The sequence below is a fragment of the Conger conger genome, chromosome 16 (genome assembly GCF_963514075.1).
Source record: "Conger conger chromosome 16, fConCon1.1, whole genome shotgun sequence".
In the NCBI taxonomy this organism is placed as follows: Eukaryota; Metazoa; Chordata; class Actinopteri; order Anguilliformes; family Congridae; genus Conger; species Conger conger.
In genome coordinates, this window is record NC_083775.1 from 8797094 (window position 1) to 8822691 (window position 25598).

General features: G+C 49.4%; 3 protein-coding genes across 9 annotated transcripts in view; 2 read left to right on the top strand and 1 right to left on the bottom strand.

Annotated features, from left to right (window-relative positions):
* Window positions 1-25598, bottom strand: part of LOC133114291 (large ribosomal subunit protein uL3) — a 294631-nt gene that overhangs the window by 235030 nt on the left and 34003 nt on the right. The gene's annotated exons all lie outside the window — the stretch shown is intronic.
* On the top strand, window positions 882-11710 carry adsl (adenylosuccinate lyase). The gene is made up of 13 exons (XM_061224019.1): window positions 882-1165; window positions 4462-4665; window positions 5571-5615; window positions 5831-5910; window positions 6376-6547; window positions 6763-6809; window positions 7160-7250; window positions 7353-7422; window positions 8360-8507; window positions 9172-9262; window positions 9415-9504; window positions 10794-10970; window positions 11384-11710. The coding sequence occupies exons 1-13, from the start codon at window positions 1019-1021 to the stop codon at window positions 11468-11470; spliced, it is 1449 nt and encodes a 482-aa protein (XP_061080003.1). The 5' UTR covers window positions 882-1018; the 3' UTR covers window positions 11471-11710.
* Window positions 12607-24406, top strand: LOC133113971 (disks large-associated protein 5-like). Of its 7 annotated transcripts, none has more exons than XM_061223147.1 (17): window positions 12607-12711; window positions 13870-14088; window positions 14840-15018; window positions 15611-15673; window positions 16325-16364; window positions 17002-17067; window positions 17154-17233; window positions 17619-17872; window positions 18377-19060; window positions 19542-19630; window positions 19857-20017; window positions 20133-20234; window positions 20399-20621; window positions 21180-22467; window positions 22660-22714; window positions 22828-22993; window positions 24127-24406. In XM_061223147.1, exons 2-17 carry the CDS (start codon window positions 13872-13874, stop codon window positions 24129-24131), a joined length of 3672 nt encoding a protein of 1223 aa, XP_061079131.1. In that variant the 5' UTR covers window positions 12607-12711; window positions 13870-13871; the 3' UTR covers window positions 24132-24406. The 7 variants fall into 7 exon arrangements, with proteins under 7 accessions (XP_061079131.1, XP_061079134.1, XP_061079133.1 ...); XM_061223150.1 differs by having other exon boundaries at window positions 18380-19060; XM_061223149.1 differs by having other exon boundaries at window positions 12625-12728.

Genomic DNA, 25598 nt, shown 5'->3' on the forward strand with positions numbered 1-25598 from the left:
ACTATTCGAAACAACATGACAGTCATCATAAGTGCAATTCTTTTTTGTTTTTTTAAGGGTTAGGGTTAGACAAGAGGGATATCAGAAGGGGGGATTGGGAAGGAGGACTAAGGTATAGTTTGAAACGGTGTGTATTTAGGCTGCGTCAAAATATGGGGAGGGATTCTGCTGTCCTGACAGTGGCAGGCAAGTCATTCCACCGCTGAGGAACCAGAGTGGAAAACAGGAGTAAAAATGCAGCTCAAACGTTTTTCAGTATAAATAGCTTTTGCCATTTTCAAGATTAATTTATTTTCATCCTTGCCCATGCAATCATATTTCATCATGTTTCCTTTTGGTAAAATAAATCCATACACTATGGACAAAATACAATCTGGGCCCAAACCTTTTGCTCAATAGCTTTGTTTCAATCTCTGTTATATCTTGTCCTGCCTGTGATTAATGATCCTGTTTGCTTAAAATAAAACATTTCCTGTTCAGTACACTCTCCTCTCCTGTCCCGTGAGAGTGTAAAAGATTTTTTCTCCAGCCCCCCTGTGACCCTGTTCAGGATAAGCGGTTTAAGATAATGGATGGATGGATACTGCATGTTCCCATGAAAAAATAAATAAAAACATGAAATATATATTTTTTCAGCTATTTCAAACAGTGCTTGAAATGGTTTTATATTTTAAACTGTAGAAGTGTTCTTATAGGCAACTGAATTATATTCAATTGATGTGTTATGTTAATTCAAAAGGAAAGACGTTATCATGCACTTGTTTGACGGTCCCTAACTTACTGAGGCGTCTGCAGCTTTCGTTGTTACCTGAATGTCGACCTTCTGCCGTTTCCCGACAAATATGTCGTACAAAACCCAAAGCGACCTCCTGTCGGATTCCGTTGCGAAATGTCGTAATGTTGTTAGGACATGTGGGTTGGAGTGGAGAGACAGCAGTAGTGGGCTTGTAGTGGTTTGTAGTTTGTAGGAGTGTGCTTTGGTCATTCACAGGCGGATCGACAACAGTTTCGAGCAGTCATGGATGCAGCTGAGGATGAGTTTATGAAGTATCGGTCGCCTCTGGTGTCACGGTACGCCAGTAAAGAGATGGCCTATAACTTCAGCGACAGGAAGAAATTCACAACCTGGAGAAGACTGTGGATTTACTTGGCCAAATCGGAAAAGGTCTGACACCGTGTTTAGCGCGTCCCGGTCATCTAGCTAGCTATGTGACAACTGCATATAGCAAGCTAGATTGTTTTTGTTTAACTAATTTGCCCATGCAAAGTTTCACTCGCTTGCTAGCTAGCTAGCTACATATCCACATACCCTATTTTCTGTTTGCTAATTCGTTTTGCTGCAGGATAAGTAAATCTGACGTGATTGTTAACTCCCTATTCAAGTCGACGACCTTGAGCAAGTCATCTCAGATTTCCTTCCCTAAAAATAGTTTTAAGGAGGACTTGCACTTGCAAATAATTCGTCTATGAAATACTGATAGCTGATATTTGTTGCGATGCGTGCCTTGTCTTAAATGTGTCAAGATTGGGAAAGGATAAAATTGGAAATGACTAATTGCTGCATTGAAATCCCTATACTAGGCTATTGTGTTATTAAAATACATTGTTTTGGTTTTTAGGCAAGGATATATATGCTATGACGAATATGCTCTTGCCTACTGCTCCTGTTTTCTGTGTTTTTGATTAATTTGGTAAAAGTCACTTTTGAACAAGTCTTGTCAAAGCACTTTGACGGTAAAAAGTAGTTATGGAAATAAATATATATGCGTTTTGTATTTATAGAAAGGAGTGTTTGTTTTAGAGCAATATGAACCAGGCTATTAATCCCACAGGGGCGTGGAACATTGCATTATGGTATTACACAGAACCCCTTTTCGCCACCCTTGCCCCCACTACATTTTAGGATTGAAACCCACGAGGTATTTTACCCTGAGGTCACAGTTCATTGGGTCGGGTTGCCTAACAGTTTACTATCGTTAGATTCTGGTCAGGTCAGCTGGTCAGAGACTCTTATCCAGAGCGACAAAAGGGAGCGGAGTAGTAGTAGTATCGGTGCCTCTGGCGGGAATACATAAGTGCACTGCACCGCATCACCGAGAATGCACGGACAAGAGGCCCATTTACTGTACAGTACAACCACTAAGTGTATTATAACACAAACATGCGATGTCATCCAAAAGCAAATCCAAGGAAAGAAAGTGAAAGATATCTAAAGAGGTCAGGGTGGCTATGGAGCAATCTGAAGGATGCTTTTTTAAAAAGTCTGAGTTTAGTTTGAAATTCAATATTGTTTGGACAACTGATGACAAGTCAGCCTTTTAGCTGGGGAGCTGAACCGTGTCAGTCGAGAAGATTTTTGAAGACTGTCTTTGAAACATAATTTCGGACGTGTCAACAACGAAAACAAGAAAGTAGGCTACAAGTGTTCCTTTTGTTGTGGAAATGGCTGAGGAACCAGGACTGAAGGAAGGATGAAAAGCAGGAGGCAAGTATAGGTTCAGAACATTTTAGTCTTATGCTATACCAAGGATCACAGGGCCCCAGAGAGGGCAGAAGCCTGACTGCTGGTCTGTGGGTTTCTTTCTTATAGGCAGTGGGTGTCCATTTTAATCAATGGCATCGTGTCGAGTTTGGGTGCATAGTGCAAGTGTGTGGACTTTGGTGTTCTTGGTTTAGGTAACGGTGCACTCCTGCATCTGGGTGTTTTTGTTGCTGTTCACGTTCTCCTTTGGTCACCCATGATGGAATGTTGCCTTTCCTGGATCTTTCTGATGTCCTTCGCTCTGGTGCCGTCTGCTCTGTTGTGCCACCCGACTTGTAATGGGTTAACAGTGTTTAATCGCAAACACCAATACCCACGTCGTACCTCCCTGTCTATTCAGTCCTTATTAACTCCTCGCGCTGCCTTATTTGCAGTGAGACAGTAGGGAAGTTATCGGCTAATGAGTGGCATGCTGGTCTTCACGTGGATGTATCCGGCTGACCTGCTAAAAGGGGAGACAAGGACAAGTTTTACATGAACTGTACAGACAGTCTCGTCAGCAGTCAGGGAGGGTAACAAATCTATTTTATTTTATATATATATATATATATATATATATATATATATATATATATATGCAAAAACACCTATATATATATATATATATAGGTGTTTTTGCACACAGAACTGCTGCTCACTGGATGTTTTTAGTTTTTTTTGCATCATTCTCTGCAAACCCTAGACTATTGTGCATTAAAGTCCCAGGAGATCAGCAGTTTCTGAGATATTCAAACCACCCTGAATGGCACCAATCATTCCACGGTCAAAGACACTTCCTCATTCTGACATTTTGGTCTGAAAAACAGCTGAACCTCTTCAACACGTGTGCATGCTTTTATACATTTAGCTGCTGCCACATGATTGGCTGATTAAATATTTGCATTAACAAGCTGGTGTACAGGACTACCTAATAAAGTGATCTGTGAGTGAGAGAGTGTGTGTGTCTGTGTGTGTGTGTGTCTATTTGTGTTTTTAAACTAGGAATATGCCTCCTGAGGACGAGCCCCTTGTCCCAGTTGTGAGAGAGTTTACAAAGATGCTTGGAAAACATTAATCTCCTGTGTGCATGGGCTTTGCATATGTTTTGTGTCACTGGGGTTTTCTTGGCATGTCAGGACACGGTGCTTGGGCCTAAAATAGCGAGTGAAAAATGTCAGAGCACCAAAGAGCTCAGTGCAGGGACACTCTTCCCCCCTGTGCAGATGTCACAAGCTGCCGTGCCCAGCAGTGTTGTTTATGGATGTATGCATCTTTCATCTCGCATCTCACAATCCCAGAGTGTTTACGGTGAAACCACCACCGATTTCTCACCTGGATGATGCACTCCACCGTTACGCTTCTCTATGTCCGTGGGGGCAGTCTTTGTCTGTCTGTCTTTTGCCTTCTCGCAGAGTTATAAATAAGTTTCTTTCTCACTCCCTCTTTCTCCTCCTCCCCTCTCCATCTGTTTCTCTCCTTTCTCTCTCCCTCTCTTTTTCTCTTCCCCTTCTCCCTCGCTTGCTCTCCTTTTCCCTCTCCCTCTGTCCTCTTGACTCTCTCATTTTCTGTCACTTTGCCTATTGCTCTTTCCTCCTCCTCTCTCTTCCTCTCACTCTCTCCCCCTCTCTCTCCCTCTCTCTCTTCCCCCTCACTATCTCTCCCTCTCTCCCTGCCCCCCCTCTCTCTCTCCCCCTCTCACCCTCTCTCCCCCTCTCCCTCTCTCTCTCCCCCTATCCCTCTCTCCCCCCTCCCCTTCTCTCCCTCTCTCCCCCCTCCCCTTCTCTCCCTCTCTCCCTCCCCCCCTCTCTCCCTCTCTCCCCTCTCTCTCCCCCTCTCTCCCCCTCTCCCTCTCTCCCTCTCTCCCCCTCTCCCTCTCTCCCCCTCTCCCCTTCTCTCTCTCTCTCTCTCCCCCTCTCCCCCTCACTCCCTCTCTCCTCCAGGCTCTTGGTCTGCCCATCACAGAAGCGCAGGTGGAGGAGATGGAGTCCCACTCGGAGGACATTGACTTCGGCATGGCGGCTGAGGAGGAGCGCAGGCTGAGGCACGACGTGATGGCGCACGTGCACACCTTCGCCCACTGCTGCCCCACCGCCGCTCCCATCATCCACCTGGGCGCCACCTCCTGCTACGTGGGCGACAACACGGTGAGGCGTGGGGAGGCCCGCCACGTCCGCCTCTCCGCCGGACTTGACCATTGTGAAGCTCGCCCTACTGCCACAGTCTCAGTCATGTGACTTACACTGCCCCTCAGCACACTGCCACAGTCTCAGTCATGTGACTTACACTGCCACAGTCTCAGTCATGTGACTTACACTGCCACAGTCTCAGTCATGTGACTTACACTGCCACAGTCTCAGTCATGTGACTTCACTGCCACAGTCTCAGTCATGTGACTTACACTGGCACACAGCACACCACCACAGTCTCAGTCATGTGACTTACACTGGCACACAGCACACCGCCACAGTCTCAGTCATGTGACTTACACTGCCCCTCAGCACACTACCACAGTCTCAGTCATGTGACTTACACTGCCACACAGCACACCACCACAGTCTCAGTCATGTGACTTACACTGGCACACAGCACACCACCGCAGTCTCAGTCATGTGACTTACACTGGCACAGTCTCAGTCATGTGACTTACACTGCCACAGTCTCAGTCATGTGACTTACACTGCCCCTCAGCACACTGCCACAGTCTGTCATGTGACTTACACTGCCACAGTCTCAGTCATGTGACTTCACTGCCACAGTCTCAGTCATGTGACTTCACTGCCACAGTCTCAGTCATGTGACTTCACTGCCACAGTCTCAGTCATGTGACTTACACTGGCACACAGCACACTGCATTGTCAGTCACATGCACAGGGACTTGACACACTGCTTCTTTCTCCCTAGTGGACGGGCAGTAGATTTGGATTGTCCAGTTGTCATTTATTCACAGTGATTTACTCTGTATTGGAATTTTTTTGCTGTGTCAGAGCGCATCTTTGTTTCAGAGTGTGTTTCTGTGAGTTTTATTTCCTGTGCCTGGTGACTCTTTCAGGACCTGATTGTGCTGCGTGATGGGTTTGACATCCTCCTTCCCAAGGTGAGAGACGGTCTGTGTCTGTCTGTGTCTGTGTCTGTCTATTTGTCTGTGTCTGTCTGTCTGTGTCTGTGTGTGCGCATGTGTGCGTGTGTGCGCGCGCGTGTGTGTGTGTGTGTGTCCATGTGTGTGTGTGTGTGTGTGTCTATGTGTGTGTGCGCGCACATGCATGACCCCAATATAACCCTCTGTGTCTGATCTGACTCTCTCTCTCTCAGCTGGCGCGAGTGATTGACAGGCTGGCGAACTTTGCAGAGAAATACGCCGACCTGCCGACCCTGGGCTTCACCCATTACCAGTGAGTCTGTGTGTCTGAGTGCGTCAGGTGGGCCAGGGCCGGTCCTGAAAGCCCATAGTATCTGATGTGTCAACACTGTGGTTTTAGCCTTGCATTTAACAATCTGAGTCTGCCAAACACTGGCAGAAAGTCCGTCTCATTCGGAGATAAAACTGCCATTAAAAGGGCTGTAGAGCTGAACTCCTCCAGGCCCCGTTTCACAAAGCAGGATTATTCATTTAGGTGGATGCATTGACTATGGGTCCTGGGTTTTACTCAGTGCAGTTACCCAGCTAGCTCCATAATCCTGCCTCATGGACTACCCCCACAAGTGGAGGTGAACACCTTTTGTAGTGGTGTCCATCAGGATTGTCAGTGCAGTCAACGTGTACCCGGCGTGATTGTCGTTACCTGAGGACTGGCACGGTTTGATCGTACTCCTGACGGAGCTTCCCCGTGGTGACCGTCTGCATGCCAACCTCTCAGGCCGGCCCAGCTGACCACTGTGGGCAAGAGGGCCTGCCTCTGGCTGCAGGACCTGGCCATGGACGTGAGGAACCTTCAGCGCGCCCGTGACGACCTACGTTTCCGGGGCGTCAAGGGGACCACCGGCACTCAGGCCAGCTTCCTGCAGCTGTTCCAGGGGGACCATGATAAAGTGAGCACACACCACTGGGCTGGGATCGGGGGGCGGGCGGGGGCGGGGGGGAAATTAAGAGATGGATCATCAGGATGTGCAGAACAGTGAGCGGGAGTGAGAGAATGGAGGGAATAAAGGAAAGGGAGAAGTGGAAATGCAGAAGTGTATGAGGATGAGCGCTTGGTTAGTTTGTTGGTCTCCACTCCACAGTCTCTACTTTCTCTCCACTCTAGGTGGAGGAACTTGACAGACTGGTCACAGAAATGGCTGGATTTAAAAAGTAGGTTCTACATTTGATCACGTTTCTTGTTTTGTGAATGCTTTTTAAAAATGTATTTTATTTTGGTAATTTTCAGTCTGTACCTGATTTGAAACTTTTAAAACACACAGTCTACAACTTTAACTGACATGTTAAATGAAGTTCCCCTGGTCTTAACACATGAAGTTATTTGCACACTTCAGACTTGGGCATTTCACTTCTAAATTAGTTCTTGCATACCATGCAAAAATGTTCAAATTATTTATGACCTAGCTTTCTGAACTTTCTGGGATGAATTTGAAATGATGAAATTTGTATATTTGTGCAGAAATTGTCGTTTTGACTCCAGTTAATGTGTGCACATTCTCCAGGGCCTACCTGGTGACCGGACAGACCTACAGCCGCAAGGTGGACATAGACTCCCTGTCAGTGCTGGCCAGCCTAGGTGCCACTGTTCACAAGGTGAGCCTGTCACTGCTCACTCGGTGCAACACTGCCCCCCAGTGGAGTGGAGGTCTTGCTCATCTGTGAGCTCTGTGTGCTTGCTGTTCCCCTCTCCCTCAGATCTGCACCGACATCCGCCTGCTCGCCAACCTGAAGGAGATCGAGGAACCGTTTGAGAAGGAGCAGATCGGTGAGCCACGCCCGCCTTTGCTGTCACCGTGACTCCCGTTTACCTCACTGTTAGTGAACAGCACCCTGGGGAACAACAGACATGGGTCCAATGCGTAATTCATTTGGATTCAAATAATAAAGTTTCTGCGCTCGATTGATCTTGCCTGGTGAGCCAAGCAGGAGGACCAGAAGGCAGCGTTTTCACTTTGAGAAATACACCAGACAAGCTCAATAAAGTACAGAAAAGCATTTGAAGCAAAAACAATTACGTATGGTGAACAGCGCCTCCTGCTGTCCAGGCCCTACTGTGTAACAATGGGCAGGTTCCTGATTAATTTCCCCCATGTTAGTCATCACCACCAATAAATGTTACATGACATTGCATTACAGGCATTTAGCAGACATTCTTATCCAGAGCGATGTACAACAATGTGCATTAGCAGGTACTAGTGCGCTGAAATCCATAGAGGGAAGTACAGTGACAGAAGTGACCACATGTATAGGAACTGGGACCCTGTCAAGTAAACTATTTGTTAAAACAAAACAAACAACATCAGACTTGGCAAATATGAAGCTAGCAGTAATAATAAAACAAGTGTATGTAAGAGTGAGTTGGACACCTAACCCCCAATTGCTCCTGATGAGCTGGTTGGTGACTTGGATGGCAGCCAGTCGTTCGTTCGTTCGTTCGTGTGAGTGAGTGAGTGAGTGAGTGAGTGAGTGAGTGAGTGAGTGAGTGAGTGAGTGAGTGAGTGAGTGAGTGAGTGAGTGAGTGAGTGAGTGAGTGAGTGAGTGAGTGAGTGAGTGAGTGAGTGAGTGAGTGAGTGAGTGAGTGAGTGAGTGAGTGAGTGAGTGAGTGAGTGAGTGTATGGGTCAATGCAAGGCATCAATGGTAAAGCCCTATATAAATTCCACACTGTTCCTAACGCCTGAGTTGGCGGTCTCTGCCCCCCCAGGCTCCAGCGCGATGCCCTACAAGCGGAACCCCATGCGGGCGGAGCGCTGCTGCAGCCTGGCCCGCCACCTGGTGGCCCTGCTGTCCGACCCGCTGCAGACCGCCTCCGTCCAGTGGCTGGAGCGGACGCTGGACGACAGCGCCAACCGGTACGGCCCGTGACGCCCCGGGAGGGCGGGAGCGATCGACCGGGAGAGGGGGGGGTCGCCGTTTAGACCCTTTCAGTCCCGTACGGCACTCGAGCGCAACTACCGGAAAAATCCCGTAACGGTGCCTCGTAAGGCACTCTCAACCTTACACCTTTTTCAGCCAATCAAAATGACTGCTATACTACTGTTTTCAGCCCCTATTAAAACCCTGCAACTTTGTCAGCCAAAGCCAAAAGCCCCTTGGGATTTGGGTGGACCCACTTCATATTGGGGTTACATTACATTACATTACATTAATGGCATTTGGCAGACGTACAGTTGATTAGACTAAGTAGGAGACAATCCTCCCCTGGAGCAATGCAGGGTTAAGGGCCTTGCTCGGGGACCCAACGGCTGTGCGGATCTTATTGTGGCTACGTCGGGATTAGAACCCCCGACCTTGCGGGTCCCGGGCCTTTACCTTAACCACTACGCTACAGGTGCTCCACAGGCCGGCTTGGGAACGAAAGGGTTAAGCTCGCTGTCATCGGCTCTCACTGTCGCGTTACTGACGTGAATCAGAACAGAGGACATGTTACCTAAGCATAACAGTTGTGATGTGGAGTGTTATGTAGAAAAATAAAAGGTTACAACATTGATTTAGTTCGGTCTTTCCGTCTCCCAGGAGAATCTCCTTGCCCGAGTCCTTCCTCACTGCCGATATCATCCTCAGTACCCTGCAAAACATCACAGAGGGCCTAGTGGTGTACCCCAAGGTAACACGTCTCACTGGCACATCATTGCACCAAAAGGAACATGCATGCAAAATTATTTCATAGGCATTATTTCCTTTTTAAATTTTTTAAATTTTTTTAAATGGGTTATCTGACTTGATCTGAAATGCTCTGCTCTCTGTCGCCCCCTGCAGGTGATTGAGCGGCACATCCGTCATGAGCTGCCCTTCATGGCTACGGAGAACATCATCATGGCCATGGTCCAGGCCGGCGGGAACCGGCAGGTGAGGGGCGTTCCCCGGGTGATGTCATCACGAAACCAAACTCAAGACACGCCTCTTCCTCCTGCACTACCATACTTAGACCCTCTCTCAACATCCCTATCACACATCTTCCCTCCTTCAACTTTCACCTCTACTCTTCTCTTTCTGTGATTCCATGTTCTTTTATTGCCTGTATATAACCTTATTTTGCCTGTTTGCTTCTTTTTTGTTTCTGTGCTTTTTAAAATCTGTATTTATATGCATTTTCGCCTGTTTTATGTTTTTGTAAAGCGACCTTGGATCTGAGAAAGGCGCTATATAAAAAATATACTGATACTTATTATGATCTGCTGCTAAGCATTTCATTTTGAAGCTGCTAGATTTAGAAACATATTATGCAACGACACACCAAGATTCTGACCTCGTTCGCCTGTGCTGCCACTCAACACACTGGGCCGGGCCCTTGCTCCAGGGCAGTAGTGCAGAGCTGCAGGTTATGTGAACAGGTGCAAGGCTGCCTGTGGCCTTCGGTAAATTATTTACAGGAGCAAATGCGGGGGGGGAAACATTTACACCATTTTAGCAACTTTGTCACAATAATCTTCTTTAAAAAGTTGGTGAAAACAAAGTCAAAGTCACAAATAAATGTTACTGTGTTTGAAAAGTTTCCTTTTCAGGGTCACAGATATAATTCACTTTTTTGGAAAGGGGGGCGGGCAGGGGTGAGAGTCTTCAGTTGTAATATAAATGACGTGCTCTGAGGAATGCTGACCTTGTTATATTTTGCTACAGACTGACCAGAAAGCGTTCACACACTGGCGATGTGATGTACTGACACGATTTACTGACATGACACAATGAGAAACAACAGCTCAACTCATTCAGCATGATTAAAATACTGCTTGGTTTCTTTTTTCGTTCTCTACTTAGTTTTAGTTTTAGTTCTTTAGTTTTAGCTGAATAAGTTTGAGCTTGTGTTAGTGCGCCGATACCCCCCCCGTATTTATACTTCACTCCCTATACTACATTACAATAGTTATTTATCTGACATTTTTATTCAAAGGGACTTACAGTTGATGAGACTCCCTGGATTGTCCCCTGCTCAGTCTTCTGGTTAAGAGCCTTGCTCAAGGGCCCAACAGCTGCATGGATCTTATCGTGGCTACGACCGGGGCTTGAACCGCCAACCTTCCGGGTCCCAGTCATGTACCTTCGGCACTAGGCTTGCAGGCTGCCCCTGAATTTGACGGCGGTACTTCAGGTCACACGATGAGCTGTAACGCCTCCCTCCCGGCTCTGTGGTCTTTCAGGACTGCCACGAGAAGATCCGCGTGCTCTCCCAGCAGGCCGCAGCTGTGGTCAAACAGGAAGGGGGCGATAACGACCTCCTGGACCGAGTTCAGGCCGACCCCTACTTCGCTCCCATCCTGGGGCAGCTGGACGCCCTCCTGGACCCCAAAACCTTCGTGGGACGGGCTCCTCAGCAGGTACCCGGCATTGGACAGGAAATTAAAAAGCCTGCATTTAGGCTTGCCCATCTACTCTGATTACACGAGTAACTCTACGCTGTTACATGACAAGTTATTTAGCTCCCGCTTTTATCCAAAGCGACTTACAGTTGATTAGACTGAGTAATGTGGGGTAAAGGGCTCAAGGCCTCGAGAACTGTGCAGATATTATCGTGGCTACGCCGGGGATCTAACCACCAACCTTCCAGGTCCCAGTCATGTAGCTTAGGCACTATGCTACAGGCTGCCCTGTAAAATTCTCAACCGACCTGATTTAATTGCATTATTGTTATTTTTCCTTTATCCCAGCGGTTCTTAGCCCACCCAGTAGCCCCAGTGTGAAGAACAAACAGGAATGACATCTCCAGCTTTATCTCGTGTCTACATTCCAGGTGTCCAGGTTTCTGACGGAGGAGGTGCGCCCTCTTCTCCAGCCGTACAAAAGCAAGATGGACGTGAAGATTGAGCTGGAGCTCTGAAGCCTGACGTGGCTGCACAGATCAGAAATTGAGTCCACTGGGGTTGGGCTTTCTGTCACTGACTCGCACCCGGGTTATCGCAACGCTGCGGTCCCATGTCTCTGTGGGTCCTCGCGCTACTTCACCTGAAGCTTGCGCCACTTACAAACGGAAGATCCCTTTTTACAGGTGCATCCGACCATGCCCCTGAACAACCGTGCGTGTTGCAGCTGTATTGGAATAAAAATATAAAAAAAAGTGCTGCAGTAAAACTCCTTGCTTGTATTGTCACTTCTCACAACCTAGGATACAATTCTCTGCCAAAGAGCATAGAATGTAATGAGATATTGGAACTGTGGAGTCAACTTGCATTGTATTATTTTTAAAAAGTAAGACTCTGGTCATAAAGGGTCATACACAAACTGTTATTTAGCTGACGCTTTTAGTCAAAACAACTTGCATTTGATTAGACTAAGTAGAGGACAAGGATTAAGGGCCTTGCTCAAGCTGTCCAGATCTGAAAGGAGCTGTTATTTAAGCGTTCATGGGCTTGTTGGCTTGAACACATCTACCCATTCTTCTCTGGCTTCTCAGTAACAAGGTGTTTTTGGTCACAGAACAGCTGCTTGCTGTATTTTTATTTTATTTATTTTTTTGCATATCGCACCAATCCTCTGTAAACTAGACTGTGGGCCGATTGTGTGAAAATCCCAGCATCGCACCAGCAGTCAGTCAGTAACACATTTGCTTTGGTAACACATTTGGTTCGTTGTTCTCCACCACGTCTTCTGACACTGTCATTTTAACGCCTCCATGTCTTGTTAAGGACAACACATTTAACATAACATAACAACATAAAAGGTGGCGAGAACAGGCCATTCAGCCCAGGAATTTGCTGATACTTAACACAGACCGTGTTTAACATATACATTTGTATTGTATTTTTAAAACAAAAATAGTAAGTTTGCCACAATGTGTACTAAGTAACACAAAAAGTGTTGAACAGAACTTGAAAAATGCATTTGCGTTAACGAGCAGTTATACCTAATACAATGTGTGTGTTTTCCCAGCCAACCAATGGGAAACGCCCGTTTTCACTTATTTGAAATCACGACCAATCACCATGAAGCTGCGGATCTTTAAAAACTAGGCGCCATCTATTTATTTAGCTTTCTGTCAGATCCAGACGAGAACGCACTGGTCCCCCTTCAGCTTGACGCTGTGAGACAAAACTTCGCGAGTTAGTTAACTTAAGAAGAAACGTAGGTACATTTTCTTGGTACGCTTCATGTATAACTAATATATAAACATTACACTTCAATGAGCGCAGGTGTTTAAGCGTGTTACAGTGTTTCTATGTTAAAGTAAACTAACGTAACGTAACATTACTAACCTAGCCATGTTTGTGGAAAAATGTGTTCTGTCCAATGCCGACTATGTATTGCACTTGGAAATATCTGACTGTTCGAGCTATCCGACCTAGTCTAGCGATGTACCGATGAAATTCGACTTGAACGTTGGTAAGATTAGCTAGCTAGCATTTGCCCATAAATACCTTCGTGTCTGTTCGCAAACTGAGCTGGAATGTCATCAACATAGCCGAGTTTGATACTTGTGTAGCTCGTCACGTCTGTTCGCCGTAACATTTGTTGCACACTGTTACTTTCCATTAACACCGGTCACGTGTCACCCCTTTCAGTAGTCACCCCCTAACCTCGGTTTGACACTGTGGTTAGTCAGATTTACGGTTTCACAATCTCCATTTTGCTGCCTGTCAGTTGGTAAGCCACAACACTGATTTAGAAAATTTGAAGTGCGATCACAGATACGAGCTAACCAGCCTTTCCCATATGAGTTTCGAACTATCATCACCTTAAGGAACGGTCGCTTTATGATTGCTAACGTTGACGCACCGTTCCGAACACCAAGTTGGCTCACGCTGTTCCGAACAGTACAACTTTCAGGTTAATAAATAAAAAGAAATTGCTTCCAGATCAGTTTGTGTCCGTCTGTGTAAAGTGTTAATTTCTTCCGTTTTCATAAACTCGGTACGAGACACGTACGCGATCCCTCTCCTATACAGTTACAAGCTAATGCTTACCTTGGGACAGTGTAGTGGGGAAGGTGTTGGTAGCGAGATACATTTTCAGGATTATAAAGGCTCAGCGGTATAACGGAGTGCGAAACTGCAGTATTTGGGCTGTTCGGAACAACGTGAGAACACGGTCTGCCGAACACAGGGACGTTGTGCGTTTTCAAAAATTTTGGCTCAGTCTTTTAGGGTCTGGGGTCAGGAATAAACAAGCATAATCATAAACCACATTCCTCGGAAGAAAAACTACAGTAGTCTACAGTAGCTAACGTATGGAATAAGTCTTCACTTCATTGGCACTTGTTCAAATGTCTCTCACCCCCCTCAGAGATGGCATCTCGCTTCGCCCATCTGTCCCAGAGAGACAGCAGTGTGGCCATGCTTCGCGTTAAGATGTCCCGACGGCGCTCCCAGGCGCAGAAGGAGAATCGCGACCAGGCGGTTAGCCTGCACCGAGGCCTGCATCGGCTGCCCGACCTGCATGACGTGGTGGTGGTGGTGGGCCAGCCCGAGGACGCGACAGCACTGGCAGTCAAAGGGGACAAAAGTGAGCCTTTCGTACTCATCTGGTTTTTGTGTGTTTTGCCGAGTTGCTTTATTCAGTTTTGTCCTGGGTGAAACATAATCCCCAAGTGTGAAGCCCAAAACCTTGCTCCATGTCGTCCTGATCCAGGCGTGAGGGCTCCACCCAGTGCATACCGTGGGTTCTTGAAGTATTCTTTTTACTTTTCCCACAAATAAAAAATACTTGAAAAATTAAATAAAAAGCCGCCTCCCATTCTGGGTCCTGTCCGGCAGTTTGAAGCACTGCTGAATGCACATCCTAATTCAGGGTTTCTGTGCTCATTTTAACAATCTTAGCAAGTCCTCATGCTTAAATGGTAAATGTTTTGAAGTTGTATAGTGCCTTTATCCAAAGCGCTGTGCAATTGTTGCTTCTCATTCGCCCATTCATACACACATTCACACACTGACAGCGATTGGCTGCCATGCAAGGTACCGACCAGCTCGTCAGGAGCAAATGGGGTCTAGGTGTCTTGCTCAGGGACACTTCGACACAGCCCGGGTGGGGGATCGAACCAGCAACCCTCCGACTGCCAGACGACTGCTCTTACTGCCTGAGCCATGTCACCCCCCCCCCCCCCCCCCCCGTTAGGTTATGGGTCCTTGCATTTTGGCGTGTGTAACACTTAAAATGAGCGGAACTGGAAAGGTCCTTGAATTGAGGGCATGGGAAAATGTGTGCACCGTGATTGATTGGATGTCCCACCACCCTCGTCTCATCCTCCACCAATCAGAGCCGAGCATGGCGATGGAGGAGCGGAGGAAGATGCTGGCGCGTTACAAGGAGGCCAAAGAGCTGCGGAAGGAGAAGGAGAGGAGGGCCCAGGAGAAGAAGGGCGTGGCCTTTAAGGCGGGCGGCATCTACAAACCCCAGCCTCTGGCCCCGCTCCCGCAGGTGCGAGCCGGAGCCAAGGTGAGACTCCGGATGCCCATCCTGGGGTTTCTGACGTGTGAGGGTCAGTAACCCTGATAGCGGGGTACCCTTTCATTATTTAACCATAGCCCATTTTATTTGCTAGGAAAAAGGCCATCTTTTGACTGGCATGAATCTAAAGTGGTATAAGCGGTGTTCTATATTTCGGTGAACTATAACCGCTGAACACCCACGTATCCTTGCATCTTCTGCTGGTTGAGCGCAGTAGAGCTACCACCTTCTCCACTGCGCTAAACCAGCGGAAGACGGATGTTTTTATTAAATTTTTTAATTTGCAAGTTTATTTCAAATACGCATGGTGCCTCAAGTAATTACGACAGCTTCAGAGTTGCTGTAAGGTGTATTTCTTCAATTTGAAGGAGGCTACTGTCTTCGATAGGCTCAGTAAGTATATTTCCCCAAAATGTTTGTGTACTCCTTGTGAGAGAGGGTCCAGTTCCACTTCTGTGCTGACAGGCATGGGTAGACCCGTATAGTTTCTGCCACACATACTCCCCCACAGCAACATCAGGGTCTGACTAAACCAGGCTCATCTGGTCTTGTTTCTTCTCTCCTTTTCTCCCCAAATCAGGCAACATTGACTGTTCCATCCCACAAGGTGACATTGTCTTCGAAGCCACAGCCTCCATGGAAGGTACCACTGTGGGGTCGAGAAGGGGGTGGGCAACATATTATGCATTTAGTCAAACAGACAAGAGTGAATAAACAATTAAAGGTTCCACATTGTACACCTTTCCAGTGTTTTATTTTTACATGCACATTTTCTTCATACGGAGTGTGTGGATTTATTTGGGGACTTTGCGTTTTGATGCTTTCAGTGTGCTTATAGCACCTTCATCTCCTTTATAATCCTTTAGGTCATTTCCCACTATATGGGACATGTGCAAGTCATCTTATTCTTGCCTTTGCCTTTTTTGTTCATTATTTATGTTTTTTGCCAATGCTAATACAAAGGAAGAATGCATCTAACGCACTCATTATTCTCACCCCTTCGCTCTAAAATATATTGCTCTTAAATTTTCAGTGCCAAAAAAATGCTGTAGGCATTAGTGTTTGATTTAGGAGCTGTGATCCCTATTGAGTCTCTTTACAGTACATTCTTTTGAGAATGCACTGAACTGACGGAAGCTTTTTTATTTTTTATTTTTATTTTTTTTTGCTTGTTTTGCTGGTTAAGTTTCCCGGTAGATTAGCATCTCAAAGGTGTGGTCTTTAAGATATTTCTTTTCACGTGAGATGAATTATTTTGTTCCCTCTCCGCCTCGCTCTGAACCTGCTCGGCTAGCCCCTTGCACAGAGACGGAACGCGTCAGCCCCCAGGAAAGGTTGGTGTAAACCCTGCCTGCTTGAAACACTCACTCCTTCATCTATTTTCTCTTTTCGTTCCAACATGGCTTGTGGATGTGTGTGCTCTATGCAGTAAGAGGCCTTTTTGGAGACCGTGGCAAACTTTGATTTGCACCCATTGAAATAAGCATGCCCTCCTTGAAATGTACACACAATTCTGGAATATGCTACAATCTGCTAAAGTCTCTAAAAGGGGGTTTGCTTGAAATAAGAACTGCTTCTTTTCAAGAAGCAAGACCAGAATCTCTTTCTATTCATAAGAGCCAAAAAAAATCAAAAAATCATTACCACACATCCCCTTATCTGCCTCAGCCCGTTGTGACAGGTAGCGACTCTGGAAAAGCCTTCTCCTTCCATTCTGATTATTATTCACATTTCCGGCACCTTCCCTTTTCCCTCTGCGCCCTGCCTTCCCTTCACCTTACCAGACTCTCATTTCTGCTGCAAATTGCCTTGGTTTGGAGGTGTCATATCTGCATAATGGGGGTTCTGTGTTGTGATCTCGGCTTGACAAATGGCCTCTGGCATGCAGCCCGCTCCTGTTGTTTTAATGCGTGTTGTCTTGTTTGATTTGTATGGCTGATGCCTTCTTATTTATCCCCCCCCCCCCTACAGTGAAACCTCAAGTGGCCCTGACGTCACAGCCGGCTCCCCCTGCTGGTGGGAGTGGAACTGCACCAGGTACGTCTTTGGTTGTGGGGACCAGGGAACATGGCAGTGCTCGTTGACTTCAGGGTTATAATTAATAATCTCTCGCTTCCTTGCAGCTGAGCGGGTGGCAGGAGCGCCTGCAGTCTTCTTCTTTACAGGCAACGCTGGGCCACAGCCTCAGGCAGTCGAGAGCAAGGTGAAAAAGAAAGCCATTTCCTTCTCTTCCGTCTCTGTCTCACTCTCTCTTAGCATTACATTGGTCCCGTTATCCAATTCAGAAAAACGTAGGATTTCCTGGATAATTGCATGACTTGAGTAGATTTTGAATATATTTTTCAAAATGATAAATATTCCTTAATGGCTTGGCTCTGGGGGGGGGGGGGAACTGGCGAATGTCTTATTTTCGCCCCTCCATCAGAGTGGATGTCCCTCTGTCTCTGTCTGTCCTCTTCAGCATGGTGCCGTGTCCTCTCCTTGGCTGGCGTCTGTGCCGTCTTGTCTCTCTGATCACTCGCCTCGTCCCTGAGCACCGTGGTCCTGTCTCCGACCCTAATTTGGGTTATTTTGCTGTGCTCCCGTAGCCTGCTCCTGCTCCTGCTCCTGAAGAGGAGGTTGAGGGGAGCGAGGTGGAGGTGCAGTCGCACGTAACGCTCAGCCCTGCCTGCCCTCCTGGAGGAGGAGGGGAACCGCCACAGCCGGACGCCGTGGAGGACGAAGGGCCCCCCTCCCCCTCCTCTCCCGGGTTTGTGTTTGAGCCCCCCTCTGGTCTGAGTTTGTTCCTGAACGCCCTCCTGGACCCGCTGTCTGAAGACTCTGTCCCCACGTCCTGCCCCAGGTACCGGATTGTCTCTCTCTGTCTCTCTCTGTCTCTCTCTGTCTCTCTCTGTCTCTCTCTGTCACTCTCTCTGTCACTCTCTCTGTCACTCTCTCTGTCACTCTCTCTGTCACTCTCTCTGTCACTCTCTCTCTCACTCTCTCTCTCACTCTCTCTCTCTCTCTCTCTCTCTCTCTCTCTCACTCTCTCTCTCACACTCTCTCCACTGTGGTGCCGCAGTCTGGTATCAGTTGTCCCTTGTTCTTGTTAATCCCATTGGCCATCTACAGTACCGTATGTACTGTATTGTAACGGATGTGTTAATTTACCGTTGTCTGAAGATGGGTGCATGTTGAGTCTGACGTGGCACTCTTGTATGAGCCCTTCAAAAAAAGTAGGAGAGATGTATCAGAAGAATATTAAAAAGTCTTCAGTGAACTACTGGCTGTCACATGAATTAAATGTATGTATTTATAGTTTGACCTCTGGTGACTGGGGGTGGTATAATTTGGTTCTCTTCTTCAGCAGGGAGGACATGCCTACTGCAGTGGCCTTCAGGCCTCCTTCTACCCCCCTATCCTGTCCCAAACCCTCCTGCTCCTCTCCTCCCCCTCCTCATCCCTATCCCTCTACCCCCCTATCCTGTCCCAAATCCTCCTGCCCCTCTCCCACCCCTCTGTCCTGTCCTGAACCCTCCTGCTCCTCTCCTCCCCCTCCTCATCCCTATCCCTCTACCCCCCTATCCTGTCCCGAACCCTCCTGCTCCTCTCCTCCCCCTCCTCATCCCTATCCCTCTACCCCCCTATCCTGTCCCAAATCCTCCTGCTCCTCTCCTCCCCCTCCTCATCCCTATCCCTCTACCCCCCTATCCTGTCCCAAATCCTCCTGCTCCTCTCCTCCCCCTCCTCATCCCTATCCCTCTACCCCCCTATCCTGTCCCAAATCCTCCTGCTCCTCTCCTCCCCCTCCTCATCCCTATCCCTCTACCCCCCTATCCTGTCCCAAATCCTCCTGCCCCTCTCCCGCCCCTCTGTCCTGTCCTGAACCCTCCTGCCCCTCTCCCGCCCCTCTGTCCTGTCCTGAACCGTCCTGCTCCTCTCCTGCGCCCTGTCCCAAACCCTCCAGCCCCTCTCCTCCTCATCCCAATCCCTCTACCCCTCAATCTCCCTCTACCTGCATGGAGGCTGAGCATGACGTGTCGTATTTCAGGTGAGGAAGTGTGTGTGTGTGTGTGTGTGTGTGTGTGTGTGTGTGTGTGTGTGTGTGTGTGTGTGATCCGGTCACCCCCCAACTCGCACTTCAGTTTCACTTTCTGTTTTTTGGTTTGCTTGTCAAATTCACAAGGTGCAAGTGTAGATAAGTGAGCTCACTCCACTGGGTTAACTACTTCCATTTGCTGGCTAACACGGTTAGCATGCTGCCTGTAGGTATGAGGGGCTAACACGGTTAGCACGCTGCCTGTAGGTATGCGGGGCTAACACGGTTAGCACGCTGCCTGTAGGTATGAGGGGCTAACACGGTTAGCACGCTGCCTGTAGGTATGAGGGGCTAACACGGTTAGCACGCTGCCTGTAGGTATGAGGGGCTAGCACGGTTAGCACGCTGCCTGTAGGTATGAGGGGTGAAATCCGTGTCGAGGTTATTGCCTGAACGTGCAAGTGTTCCTGTGGTAAGAGGATGTGTTCCCCAGGACGGCGATGGTCAGGGAGACGGGCAGGCTGACGGTGCTGTGTGAGCAGTGGGAGCCCCGCACAGAGGAGCCCTCCATCCCCGAGGAGAGTGAGTAACTGCACCGACTGCTGCACCGACATCACAGCCCACTGGTGTGAAGCTCTGGTACGACTCATCCTAACGGACCAAAATGTTACGGTTTTCTGCAGTTAAAAGTATGCGTCGGGAGTATATTTATTTATTTATTTATCGTGCTGACGAGCCTCAGACACACGAGTGCACACGCACACGCACACACGCACACGCGCGCTCACGCCCTGCTCTCTACCTGCAGTCAGGGAGAGGGTGCGGACTGCAGTGGGCCAGGCCAGGCTTCTGATGAGGGAGCGTTTCGGACAGTTCCAGGGCCTGGTGGACGACTGCGCCCTGGGTCGGGGGGAGCAGGTCACCACCTGCACCGACCTGCAGGGCTTCTGGGAAATGGTGTTCTACCAGGTGGGTGGGGCTTCTGGGACATGGTGTTCTACCAGTTGGGTGGGGCCTGCTGTCTGCCTGGCTGCTGTAACATGGTCATATCCTCTCCCGCTCTCTCCTGCTCTCTCCCTCTCAGGTGGAAGATGTAAACAGGAAATTCAGTGTCCTGGAAGAGGTGGAGTCGAGGGGCTGGAAAGAGGAACTCAAGCCCGTCCCCCGGAAAAAACGGGCTGCAAAGGTAGACACGCCCACAACCTCTTATTTTCTATAATCTATACGTACAATGAACAAACGCGCATCTGTGTGCAGCAACTTAACGTGTAACATTGAACAACGATTACGGAAAGAGCGTAGCTTCCAGAAGAGAAACTTGTAGAAACGCCTCTCCTCCTGTCTGTGCAGAAGCCCCCCCTGGCGGCAGCGGGGGGGGCAGCGGTGTCCAGTGCGGCCGCCAGGAGCCGTCTGGCCGCGGTGAAAGCCGCGATGAAAGCCAAGAGGGAGGCGGAGGCCCAGAGCACGGCGGAGACCCCCGCAGGGGCGGGGGAGGGGCAGCCGGCGGCCGACGCCCAAACCGTGGTCTTCCACGGCGGCTTCTTCCAGGTGGAGAGTCCCGCCAAAGTGCTGGGTAAGAGCTCCCTCTCTCCCTCCCTCCCTCTCTCCCTCTCTCCTCGCTTGCTCTCTCTCCCTCTTCGCTATCTCCCTCCCTCTCCACTCGCTCGCTCTCTCCCTCCCCCTCTTTGGGGTCATGGGGGCTGTGACATGGGGTCACTTCGGGTATGGGCCAGCTGCCAGGAGGTTTCAGAATGGCCAGGGAAGCAACATTTCTGCATGCTGTTAATGATTGACGACCGTGGTTTTGTCATGTCCCGTTCAGTCCCGTTAAGCTCAACTAGCAACCTAAAACTGCCGTATTCGACAGTGCAGGAGTGATATTCTTATTAATATAAAGTTTAGCAGCCTCTATTGGGTTCAGGCTTTGGCTTGGGATTGTAGGGCAGCAAAGACGTAGGGTTTGGGCCATGTCTCCAGCCCAAAGCAGGCCTCAAGCGATTTGATGTCTTTCATTACCTGCACTGGGGTGAGGTATGGAGCTCGATGGAGATTATCTTAGGTCATATCTTAGCTTTATTTACCTCGTGGCTGCTTGAAACCTATGTTGTCGTCCCGCTGATTTCTCCGGTAGGTTCCATGAGAAGGACGTCCCTCCTGAGGGTGGCTTCCTCCCCCTGCACCCCCTCACAGGTCCGCACTCCCCGGAGAGGCCTGCACCCCTCTGCGCTCCGCCTGTCCCCCGCTCCGGGGGTGACCCCCACCCGCCGGACGAACTCGGCCCTGTTTGGCAGTCCGTGCCTGTCCCCCAGACCCACGGCACCGCCTGGCTCTCCTTCTCCCAAACGCACGCAAAACGCACGACGGGAGGAACATTCAGGCGTTCCTTATGAAGACGTGCAGCCCGCCCCCTGCCTGCTCAGCCCATCCCCCTGTCATCTAACCCCCGCCCCCTGCCCTGCAAACTCCACCCCCTGTCACGGAAGCCCCACCCCCTGCCATGTAAGTCCCAACCCCAGCCCTTTAAAACCCACCTCCTGCCCTTTAAGCCCAGCCCCCTGCCCTGCGCACCCTGCCCCCACATATCAGTCCGATCACGATTACGCTCAGTTGGCCAGTCCCTCAGAAAAGCTAGAGTTAAAAGCTGCCGGGCAATCTGCATCGACCTCCCCTAGCCCTCAGGAAGTCACCAGCCAATCCGGGATTGCAGAAGTGTACTTAGAGCCCCTTCTGCCGGTGGTGGATTCTTGTAGCCAATCCCAGCTCCTTCCAGAGGTGACTGATGCCTCGTGTGGCCAATTAGAGCTTGTTGCAAAACCTGAAGTGGGAGGTTCCCCTCCTGCCCTCTTGGGCACACTTACTCCATCTCGGCAGGAGGGGGCGGTAGAGGACCTCAGCGAATGCCAGCCCTGTGAAAGATCAGCCTACAGCCCTTCTCAGTGGCAGGGGCTGAATTTCACCCTCTCACCCTCTGCGTACCCCTCTACCCCGACTCGAGGACTGCTTCTCAGCCCTCAGGACACCAGCCAATCGGGGATTGCAGAAGTGTACTTGGAGCCCTTCCTGCCCCTGGAGGACTCTCTTCGCCAATCCAAGCTTGTTCCGGAGGTGACGGATGCCTTACGTGGCCAATCGGAGATCGTTGCTGAACCTGAAGTGGGAGGTTCCCTTCCTGTCCAATTGGGCGCACTTACCCCATCTCGGCAGGTGGGGGCGGTAGAGGACCTCAGCGGACACCCCTCGCCCTGTGAAAGATCAGCCTACAGCCCTTCTCAGTGGCAGGGGCTGAATTTCACCCTCTCGCCCTCTGTGTACCCCTCTACCCCGACTCGAGGACTGCTTCTCAGCCCAGACGTCCCCTCGCCCATAGTCCAGTCCCCTCCCTCCACCCCGAGGCCCCTCCCACTGCCCCTGAGTGACAGGTACGCCGTTGAGCTTTTCTTCCTGTAGTGTTTGCAAAATTTCGGTTGCGGTTCGCCGCAAACGTTTGCCGCCGTTTGAAAGCGCAGTCAGTATTTTCTGGCCTGCCTGTTTTTCTGTTGATTCACGTGAGCGTGCGTACTGATTTTAACGTGGCTGTGTTAATATGGGTGTCTGCTCTCGTTGCTTCGCAGGAGCCCGGGAGGTGGGGCGCAGATGGGCCCGGCTGTGGAGACATCCGGCACGGCGGTGAGCAGCGTCTGTGTGTCCCCCCGCGGGGGTTTGCTGCCGTCACACTGACCGTCTCCATGGCTGCCAGGTGACCCTTCCGCTAACCCGCGTCTCTGATCTCCGCCAATCAGGACGTCCCGCGGTTGGACTTTGACTCCTGCGTCCCGCCCGGCGTGAAGTGCCGCCTGTCGCCGCGGGCGACTGTCGCTATGGAGACCCCGCCGGACGACGTCCCGATGGAGAGTCCCGGACACGGGCGCGAGGACGAGCTGGAGGGGGAGGAGCTGGAGGACGCAGGTACTGCGCGCACACACACGCACACACGCACACACGCACGCACACTGCACGCACCACGCACACACGCACACACTGCACGTGCACACACACACACTGCAGCAACACACACTGCGCGCGCACACACACTGCGCGCGCACACACACTGCGCGCGCACACACACTGCGCGCGCACACACACTGCGCGCGCACACACACTGCGCGCGCACACACACTGCGCGCGCACACACACTGCGCGCGCACACACTGCGCGCGCACACACTGCGCGCGCACACACTGCGCACGCACACACACTGCGCGCGCACACACACACACACACACACACTGCACGCACACACACGCACACACACACTGCACGCACACACACACACACGCACACTGCAGCAATGCACACACACACACACACACTGCATGCACACACACACACGCACACTGCAGCAATGCACACTGCACGCACGCACGCACGCACACACACACACTGCATGCACTCACACGCTCTCTCTCTCTCACACACGCTCTCTCTCTCACACACACACACGCTCTCTCTCTCTCACACACACATCCCGCACACACCAGTGTGCACGGTGGCAGCATTTGCATGCTGTAGTTGACTTATTCAGTTCTGCAGCAGCTCGGCTGTCCTGAGTTTACCCCAGGACCGCAGTGGGATGCAGTCTCACTCACTCAATGCCCTCCGTCGGTAATTTGGGCCTGTAACTTCCTTCTCCAAACTGGACATTACATCAAACATTTAAGTGCTTTCTTGCCTTTATTAGTAGTTGTTGTGGTTTTGTTGATGTGGTTATTTCATGAGGTTGTTGTTGTTTATGTGGTTGTTATGGTTGTTGTTGTGGTTGTTGTATGCGCCCCCTTGTTGCTCAGGCCTTTCCTTTACCTGCCCGTTCACAGGGCTTTGTGCTCTGGTCTGATGCTTTAATCATCAGATTTTTATAACAGATTCTCACTTTATTTAACCTCACGGAAGGAAAAAGGATAAATGGTTGTATTGTATTCTGTTCCATCGTATTCACTCTTGTTTTCATGTTCATATGCTGGAATATGAAATTGACTTTGTCCTGATGGTGATTCACTCCACCTGCAGTCTCAGTCTCCTCTCCTCCCTCTCTCCTCTCACAGAATGATGACACTGGGTGTTGGCCTTCACTCCGGGCCAGGAAGTGTCTGCTGGTGCGAGACCCCATGATGTCTGCTTCCCATGTCCTTTAAGCCTGTGCTACTGTGGAAACGTGGAAACGATGTAACGTGTAAATACAAAAAAAGAATAATAATTCCAAAGAATGCACATTCAAGTTGATTTGAGTGTCTCATCTCTCAATCTCAAGTTATATTTAACCATGTATTTTGACTCTCAGGTTTTAATTTCATAAGATAATGTATGAATAAAAGTTTACTCCTACTGGGGTGTGTGTTTTTTGGTTTGTAACTCGCTGGCACTGTAAAGGCAATTTTGAAATGGTTTTAAAATGGCTGATGGCTCTGGTGTACTCTGATGTCGGTATAAAAGATCATTTGTCCTTCAGCCCTCATTTATTGCCTGTAGCTCTTTTTTATCACGTCGCCTAACCGAAAGAGTCGTATAATAATGAATGGAATGTTATTAAGCTCCGCGTTTATTGATTTATACTGTTAATGATTGATCTTGGTAGCTGTATAGGAAAGATCCGCCCTCTCGTAATTATTATTTTTTTTTTTTCTCGCTAATCTACACTGCTATATCACCGCCGCATTTACAAGTTAATATGAGGACTTGGGAATCAATGACTCCTAAGGGAACAGATTTGTCATAAATGGTCAAATGGTTGGCATTTATATAGCGCCTTTATCCAAAGCGCTGTACAATTGATGCTTCTCATTCACCCATTCATACACACACTCACACACCAACGCCGATTGGCTGCCATGCAAGGCGCCGACCAGCTCGTCAGGAGGGGTCCGGTGTCTTGCTCAGGGACACTTCGACACAGCCTGGGCAGGGAATCAAACCGGCAACCCTCCGACTGCCAGACGACTGCTCTTACTGCCTGAGCCATGTCGCCATGTCATGAACCCTGTACTGTACCTATGGAAGTTGGATGTATGCAATTATGTAGCCTAACCACCTGGTTTAAACAAGCAAATTGTAATTTTAGTGGAAACAATGGGGATTAATCCCAATGATTAAATCGGGCCTTCATAGTTTGTAGCCCCGCCAGGGTTAGAATTAGGGGTCGAATCCATAGCCTTGTTTTACTGTAGCCCTCACAAAGCTGAAACTTTGTGCACAATATTTTGAACAGAGCAGTGCTTCCTGTACTGTATACTGTAAGCCACACCGCACCACCGTGTTTGCGTTTGTCCGGGTGTACAGATAACTTCGGTAAAGAGTTGTAAATCGAGCACCCTGGTGCTACGTTACCAGCTGAGACACAGGGCTGATGCCATCATGTAGAGAGTGTGTCTGAGACACAGGACTGATGCCATCATGTAGGGAGTGTGTCTGAGACGCAGGACTGATGCCATCATGTAGGGAGTGTGTCTGAGACACAGGGCTGATGCCATCATGTAGGGAGTGTGTCTGAGACACAGGGCTGATGCTATCATGTAGGGAG